The sequence below is a fragment of the Homarus americanus genome, unplaced genomic scaffold, assembly GCF_018991925.1.
Source record: "Homarus americanus isolate GMGI-L3 unplaced genomic scaffold, GMGI_Hamer_2.0 scaffold34921, whole genome shotgun sequence".
Taxonomy (NCBI): Eukaryota; Metazoa; Arthropoda; class Malacostraca; order Decapoda; family Nephropidae; genus Homarus; species Homarus americanus.
The window spans coordinates 19,543,830-19,552,728 of record NW_024741901.1 but is presented as its reverse complement, the minus strand read 5'-3'; the positions used below and the strand labels follow the sequence as shown (position 1 = coordinate 19,552,728).

At 42.8% G+C, this 8,899-nt stretch overlaps 1 protein-coding gene across 1 annotated transcript; it reads left to right on the top strand.

Moving 5' to 3' along the window:
* Positions 1-1,407: 1,407 nt before the first annotated feature.
* Positions 1,408-7,255, top strand: LOC121876335 (collagen alpha-1(XIV) chain-like). Its single transcript, XM_042381406.1, has 8 exons — positions 1,408-1,548; positions 2,136-2,423; positions 2,673-2,824; positions 4,100-4,229; positions 4,533-4,632; positions 4,958-5,160; positions 5,583-5,864; positions 6,521-7,255. The coding sequence occupies exons 1-8, from the start codon at positions 1,494-1,496 to the stop codon at positions 7,102-7,104; spliced, it is 1,794 nt and encodes a 597-aa protein (XP_042237340.1). The 5' UTR covers positions 1,408-1,493; the 3' UTR covers positions 7,105-7,255.
* Positions 7,256-8,899: the final 1,644 nt, after the last annotated feature.

The following is an 8,899-nucleotide window of genomic DNA, read 5'->3' as shown; positions in this document are numbered from 1 at the left end:
GGGAGGTTTCTGTTTTGGAGAACGACGGTTATCGTGCCGACGCTCTGGGTGCCCCGACCAGCACTATTCTTGGTCGGGTGGATGGCTCAGGCGTCCAGTCGTGCTGTGGTGTGTCTCACCACTCCAACCGAGATACAGTAGTTACACTTTTGGAGGTAGTGGTCTGAGTGTCTCCCAGTGGTCATTTACTCGTTTGTCTCCTGAAACTGTATGTTGAGTTTTCTTGATAGACTCTGAACGCCGTTGTCGTTAGGCAAAAACGTAGTGGGACAAGAGGAACCCTTTGTGAATGTCTTCCGCTGATAAATACAACCACACACACACATATATATATATATATATATATATATATATATATATACGAGTTGGGGATTTAGAATATAGTTAAAAGTCTACCCAGATCCCAACAGGCAACAACAAAAAAAACCCCAGACAATCGGACTATAAAAGGGTAGACAAAGGATGAGAGTTTATGTTGTGTATAATAAAGTACCATAAATTCCTAAACAAAATATTCAGCTTTCTATAATTTACCCTTAACCATACTTAACCTAAACATTAACAGTATATACATATTTATACAACATACAATAATTTGAAGCAAGGTGGAGGGGGGGAGGCAATATAAGATTACAAATACTTAAGTGCGGAGCTGAGATGGCTGACGAGTAAGGCTGAGTATTGTATAAAGCGGTAGGTAGTCACTGTGCCGTAGGTTTCCAGGATAGGTGATCCTGTGGTCACTTCCCAGAGTGAACTGAACTCTCATCGAACTGGAGCTGACGAAGAAAACTTTGAGGAGGTGACGCAACAACCAGGATATGGAGAAGGGAAACCCCGGAGTGGTAACTAAGACGAGTCATACTCGTGTTTCGTCCCTAGATGGCGTTGCTCGTTGTGCTGGGTAGGTAGATCATGACAATTGGTGGCGGGGTTCGTAACAATATATATATATATATATATATATATATATATATATATATATATATATATATATATATATATATATATATATATATATATATATATATATATATATATATATATATATATATATATATATATATATATCTATATATATATATATATATATATATATATATATATATATATATATATATATATATATATATATATATATATATATATATATACACACTCACACTGAAGGGCACAATCTTAGGGACTCAAGCACGCACACACCTGTTTATTCACACCAGAGACGCCAGCAATTAGAGCAGTGCGTCAGTTGTGTCTTACTGATTCTTGAGCACTTTGCTACCAGGACACAGAGGCTAAAGTTGTGTGACGTTATCACGTAAACAGTTTGTTAAATAATTTTCAGTCAGTTTCGGATTTTTTCATTTTTAAGCCTTCGTGAAGATGTCAGGTTTATATAGCCTCAGCGTAATGGTTTCAGTCCAGAGATTCTCCGGCACTGAACCAGAGAACAACTGCACAAAATCTCTCTGGGTGAAGCTGTCATTTGCACTATGAAAATCTTCCTCTACTTAGCGGCCGTTGCTCTCTGTTCTGCGCAGGATTTCGGTGAGGCTTTTATTAACAACAAAGTTGTATTTAATCCACATTATTTGTAACATTTTTAACATATTTTATATTTTAAAGATTTATTATCTGTGGATAAAATTGGGGACTTGTGAAGTTTGTCTTGAGAAATAAACTATACGAGTGGGAGTTAGTTAACACTTAAGTGGCTCACAAGTTGTCTTCCACAAGTACTTGGGAAAGTTTATCAAGTTTCACAGATCGATGATGACCTCTGCCTTACCCTACACGAGGGAGGTGTTGACTGTTCCTAACACGGAGGTAGAGACTTTTGTTCCACACATGGATAATGAACACAGCGCTTTGTTCCATGCATAAATCACATGACGTTTCCCTTCCACACACCCAGGAGGCAAGAGACACTCTTAGTTTACAAGACACAATGTAACAGTACAAAGCCCGCTTCTCGTCCTTCACTCTCAGACTCACAATGCTCAGATGAAAGTGTCATCCTCACTGGCTCACTCAAGGAATGTCATAATTCAATATAATTTACAAAACATAACGAGTTAATAAGATCTTGTAAATCTAGCCATAACAAAACTCGTAAGCAACATCTTCCTCAACAGGTCACATCGAGAACCTGCAGGTAACGAGTGGTGATGGCTCCATAACACTGGAGTGGGACTTCGTGGCAGGAGATCCTACATACAAGCTCCACAAGTACACTATTCTTACCGATAATGACTTCAGCACTGATCTCCGCTGTCCTGCTGCTCACTGTACAACCATCATAGACTACCTTGATGCCTGCAAGGAACACACCTTTGATGTAACTCCTGTTTTTGATGACACAGTGAATGGCGGGTCAGTTAACGGAGACACCTCCTCCATCAGTGGATTTACTAACGATCTACGTAAGTCTGGGACTGGAATACTGCATGTGTTAATATATTACCTTGTGTGAATGTTTATGTATATCATCCTGTGAATGTGTACATTACGTATTGTGTTATTGTATTGGTGTCAATGTATATGTATTTTGGAGATATATATTACTCTTAAAATACAGAATACATTTTTCTTCCATATAAGTATCTAAGCAAACACTAATGCTTATACAGTCAACTGAATGAATGTTTATGCATAACTTCTCACTCGAGCAGCGCCGAGCTCCCCCTCCAACCTGAGGGTCCTCTCGGAGGACGACTCGGGTACAACTCTACAATGGGACGCCCCCACCAAGAACCCAATATGTGTCCAGTCCTACAAGGTTTGCTACAGGCTGGATAAGGACCCGACACCCACCTGTGAGACGGTAAGTGAACAGGTGTGGTGAGGGAGAGTGGTAGGTGGTGGTGAGGGAGTATGGTAGGTGGTGGTGAGAGAGAGTGGTAGGTGGTGGTGAGGCAGTATGGTAGGTCGTGGTGAGAGAGAGTGGTAGGTCGTGGTGAGGCAGTATGGTAGGTGGTGGTGAAGCAGTATGGTAGGTGGTGGTGAGGCAGTATGGTAGGTGGTGGTGGTGGGGTGGACATATGGTGGGTGGTGGTGGAGAGAGGTGTGTGGAGTGCGCGGTGGTGGGTGAGGCAGTATGGTGGGTGGTGGTGAGGGCATTATGGTGGGTGGTGGTGGGGCAGTATGGTGGGTGTTGAGGCAGTATGGTGGTATGGTGGGTGGTAGTGAGGCAGTATGGTGAGGTGGTGGGGCAGTGGTAGTGAGTGGTGCAGTATGGTGGGTGGTGTGTATGGTGGGTGAGTGGTGAGGCAGTATGGTAGTGGTGGTTAGGCAGTATGGTGGGTGGTGGTGAAGGCAGTATGGTGGGTGGTGGTGAGGCAGTGGTGGGTGGTGGTGGGGAGTGGGGCATGGTGGGTGGTGGTGAGGAGGCAGTATGGTGGGTGGTGGTGAGGCGGTAGGTGGGTGGTAATTGAGGTGGTGGGTGGTGGTGAACAGTATGGTGGGTGGTGGTGAGGCAGTATGGTGGGTGGTGGTGATGGTGGTATGGGGGTGGTGGTGGGGGCGTGTGTGGTGGTGAGGCAGTGGTGGAGTGGGTGGGTGGTGGTGAGGGTATGGTGGGTGGGGGTGTGGGTGGTGGTGTATGGTGGGTGGTGGGCATGGTGTGAGGTGGGGCAGTATGGAGTGGGGTGTGGTAGTATGGTGGGTGGTGTTGGGCAGTATGGTGGGTGGTAGTGGGGCAGTATGGTGGGTGGTAGTGATGATGCCAGTGTTGAGTGAGTTGGTGGGTGGTGGTGAGGGCACACAGACGGCAGTATGGTGGGTGGTGTGGGGCAGTATGGTGGGTGGTAGTGAGGCAGTATGGTGGGTGGTGGTGAGGGCAGTATCAAGCAGTATGGTGGAGTGGTGGTGGGGGCGGTGGTGGGGTATGGTAGGTGGTAGTGAGGCAGTATGGTAGGTGGTAGTGAGGCATTATGGTAAGTGATGGTGAGGCAGTATGGGAGGTGGTGGTGAGGCAGTATGGTAGGTGGTGGTGAGGCAGTATGGTAGGTGGTGGTGAGGCAGTATGGTAGGTGGTAGTGAGGCAGTATGGTAGATGGTGTTATATATACCAGTTTTTGGTGATGTTCGCCTCACACAGACGGAGGACACCACCATCACCCTGGCTGGTCTACAAGCCTGCGGCAAGTATCACGTGACTGTGACGCCCGTGACGCCCAGTGATACAGAGGGACCCCAGCTGGAGCAGGACGTCACCACTGAGGATGGACGTAGGTCGATCCACCTGTTGGGAATTACAGTGAATTTCTTTGTTACCTTAACTACATTCATTAGGAAGAAGGAAATTTTAGTATTTAGATAGCATCAGCTGAATATTAAGCCAGCCAATTTCTAGACAGTCATGCATATCATCATTCAAAAAAATAAATTAGAGGTAGGTGGTCATAAAACATTGCTATAAGACTTAATTTTGCAGAATCTTATGACCGAGAAAATTTACGTGTTGCTTGGTTAGGTTAAGTTGAATGAATCAAACAACGAGAACACTAATACTGAGGGTTTGCTATGAACAGTACCAGGGCCGCCCCAGGACGTGAAGGTGGGAATCACCACCGACAGCCTCATTGAGATGGAATGGAACAACCCTGCCATCAACCCTCTCTGTGTTCAGGAGTAAGTAACTCAACACGGACAGGGACTACCCAGATATTTTTGTGTCATCAAGTTGATGAAATATTAGTTCTTCCACTCACCCAGGCGATGCCCTCCAAGTAGTAGCGTCATCACAGGCTTCCCTCCTCGCGTGACACAGTTCCTTCATAACAATAACTATCTCTCTTTGGTGGCACCGTTACTCCTTTCAAGGATTTTCTATCCTTAATTGCTTCATTAACATTAACCTTCACTCCAGAATGGCACTGTATCTCCTAAACTACTACTTTCCGTTGTAAGTGACACTGTCCCTCAAGCACAGCTTTCCCACTATTCTTGTCCACAGTTACTCCATCACTTATGGTGAGGTCGAATCCCGACGCCGCTTCAGCAGCCACCAAGTGGAGGACTTTGGTGATGACTACGATCACCACGCTAACATCGGCCCCCTCGAACCCTGTACTGAGTATATCATCAACATAACTTCTATCAGCAAGAATGGCCTTAAGAGCGAGTCAGTCAGCAGTGAGGCAGCGACCATTGATACTGGTGAGAAACTGTTCATGTAGCGATGACGAGATCCTAAACAAAATGCATGTTGGGTTATTTCAATAATTTAACCTTGAACTATACCGTGGGAACTTTATGTTGTTTCCGTTGGACAGAAATTTCGTGTGGGGAATGTATTGTCAAGACTTGTGGGAGTCGTTCTATTCATGACGAGAATGTTTTGCCTGATTTTATGTTGATGCGTTGAAACAAATACTTCTAAACACAGATATAATAGCGCTCACACACGCACACACGCACACGCACACACACACACTTTAGATATCATTAAGTATAAGACGTCGATAGAATAAGAAAATCACACGTTCTTTACAGACAGAAACTTTGTTGTGAATACTCATACGTTGGAATATTAAATGTCTCTTTGTATGATGGTGCTGAAGTACAGTTTGTTTGGGCAGATCCACAGCCGCCTCCCTACGTGGTACTCGACTCACCCGACTCGGACACCATCGACGTAGAATGGGGCGTGAACGAGGGCGACCGCTGCGCTGGATACTACATTGTATGTTGGACCGACGACATCACAAAAGTGGAGGTGTGTCAGAATGTGACGGATGGTGGCAGCTTAACCATTAGTGACCTCCTCGCCTGTGCACTTTACAACGTGAGCGTAACGGTGGTCACCCCAAGCGGCATCCCCAGCAACACCGTCACCAACCACACCTACACTAAGGAGCTTGGTGAGTACTTACATCTTTCTTTTAGGCTCGTGGCAATATTTCTTGATTTTTTATTTAAATATTTTTGAAGGAAATTTTTTTCATCTACTGTACTATGAATAAGACTTATTGGTCTGGGAAATGAAAATTTACACAGTGTTTTAACGTAAAATTCAATAATTGCGAGGAAGTGTAGCTTGAGGTAGTTCCTCTAGACACTGTGTTCAAGTCCACTGTTTCAGGTTAGGTTAGGTTATATTTAGTCAAAGAATAATAGGCTAAGAAGAAAAAGAAGAGTCTGATTACCATTTCAAGAAGAAGTTTGCTTCATTAACCGGACCACAAAAAGACTTGTTTACGGTAACTGAAACAACTTTCCTTTTAGAAGGTTAATAGAAAGACATAAGGCCACTAGCCAAAAAGAAACTTCTTCGATGATGATATTCACAACCATTGCGGAACCTCACAGTTACTGTGTCATGTCGTCAGTTATCTCCTCTCACCCGTTATTACACTGTTTCCCACAGCAAGTCTGCGTTACCAAAGTTTCCCTTTTATATACTATGAAATTGTTTGAATATAACTTCATATTATAAAATGAATTTGAAATGTAAGAAACCAAATATCTGGAAAGTTTCGTATAACTAAACAGACTAATGATTACCGTGTTCTTTCAGCGCCCGGACCCGTCCAGAACGTTCAGGTGATCGAGGCTCACCTGAGTTCTCTAACAGTGTCCTACGAGGTGCCCGTGACCAACCCGCAGTGTGTTGGTGCCTACGACACTCGAGTGATCAACCTTGACAAGTTGGACAACTCAGCCAAGAAAGTGACCGAAGGTGTGGTGAAAACAAACACCATCGCCGGCCTTGAGCCATGCACCAACTATGAAATTGAAATTGCTGCTGTTAGCCATAGCGGCGAGTATATGTCTGTCTGGAAGAAAGTCGATGGCAAAACTAAAGATGGTACTCCCTCTGAACCACAAAATATCTCAGTGAAAGACGCAACTATTGACTCGCTCACACTCCAGTGGTTCGAGCCTATTACTAACTCTCCTTGCGTCATTCAGTACGACCTTACCTGGACGGACGGTATTAACACCGGTTCCGCAAAAATTTCAGATGTAACGAGTAATAAATTTGAGTACACAATTGAAGGCTTAAATTCATGTGACGAATACACAATCACCCTCTCTGCCAAGTCCACGACCAGTGAGAGCCGCACAAAGAAAATCATTCAAAAGACCGACTGTCCCTAATTGTACGGTAACATCTGGGTCTTCCGCCCACCAGAGACCATTGTGCCACACCTGAGCCTACGTCATACTTAGCTCACACACGTTTACGTGATTTATACTGTCTTTGCTGCTGTAGCCTTACTCAGTATGATATAAAATTTTCTTGACAGGATCATCACTTTTCTTTCACACAAATCCTGAGTGTTTGGGTTCTACAAACTTTGGCTTTACGTTACCTGATCATCCACACCAGATAACCGAAACTTGCCTCTCACCGCTGCCATAATGTTAACTACAAGTACACGAACAATTATAATACCTTAGTCTATCCTTCACTGAACCAGAGAGAGAAATGTGATAATTTTTTTTGATAACAATGAATATTGTAATGTTGAAGCCGATAATAAAATGTAATAAGGATTTTAGAGTTAATATTGAATATACTACTACTACTACTACTACTACTACTACCTTTTTTTTTATATGGCCTCAAGCCTCTCCCAATAGCCACACCGCCGCCATTTTATTACCTTAATATTGAACATCCTAATACATAAGTAGCTATCCTATCTGTGTTGAATTAGTTGAGCCGCAGATCTATGAGGCATTCAGTGACTGTAGCCTCATAGTCAATATCTGCAACTGTTGTCGGCTTTGGGGCCGATGCTGTCGTTCCCCTGAGGCAGAGCAAAGCTGACCGAAGGAGAGAGAAGGACAGCCGATATCTCATCCAGGCTGTAACATAACTTCTGGGCTGCTGCTTCTGTTCGGATATTACCTCCGTGAGTCTGGCGTAGACTACTACTACTACTACTGTGTTAATGCTAGTATTACTACAACTACTATTTCCACTGATATCATCAATAAGTGAAGGCAATCCCACTAGAGCCAGAAGATCCTACGGGGTCAAGGAAACAAACTGATCATCTAGTTGGACCTTAATGTTGGCCTCACGAGGGACAGCCTTGGTCTCTATACGAACGCCTTAGTTCTAACAATTCTTTAGTGGAGCTCAGAGAAACGTTCACTCACGACGACAAACGAGAGAACAGGTGGAGGTATATTACCTGTCTTCTGGACGATGATGACAATGGGATAGATAATTACTCTTCTTTTCACTGGTTTAATCTCTCGTGCACAGTACCTCCCGCCTCTGCCTCCTCTCACACGGAACTCTCCATACAGGTAACAATGCATCTATTACTGATTGGTCAAACACCTTACTACATTGATTTCGTCTCATATTAGTCAACTATGATGTTCATTTCTACAATTTCTTTCTTTGGTAATAATAATAATAATAATAATAATAATAATTATAATGATAATAATAATAATAATAATAATAATAATAATAATAATAATAATAATTATAATGATAATAATAATAATAATAATAATAATAATAATAATAATAATAATAATAATAATAATAATAATAATAATAATAATAATAATGATTAGAGTATAATTATATAACAAATACACCATTTTAGATGACGTAACTAGACGTTGAGGGAACCTTAATATGTATATGGCTACCTCACGTTCAAAATGTAAATAAAGAAAAACATTCATAACATTTTCGAGATGGCGTCCATTTTGGATGTTGCACCATAATGTCAAACAAGCAAAATGTTCATGGTCTTACTGCCATGATCATGACACTGTTCATACGTTGCACCATCTCTATTGGTTCATCAGCCAAGAGCATATTTTCCACACTAATATAAAAGTTACTAAAATAGCCTTAACTGAGGTCAACTCCTCCAGGTGTCTCTTAACCCGGCCTTTGGTAAAGTATTAATAGGAATTA

Bases quoted from the DNA above. Each gene is read 5' to 3' on its own strand.
- LOC121876335 (XM_042381406.1), top strand. From the start codon at position 1,494: ATGAAAATCTTCCTCTACTTAGCGGCCGTTGCTCTCTGTTCTGCGCAG. The intron at 2,825-4,099 runs GTAAGTGAACAG...CGCCTCACACAG, and splicing joins CGACACCCACCTGTGAGACG to ACGGAGGACACCACCATCAC. The intron at 4,633-4,957 runs GTAAGTAACTCA...TCTTGTCCACAG, and splicing joins AACCCTCTCTGTGTTCAGGA to TTACTCCATCACTTATGGTG.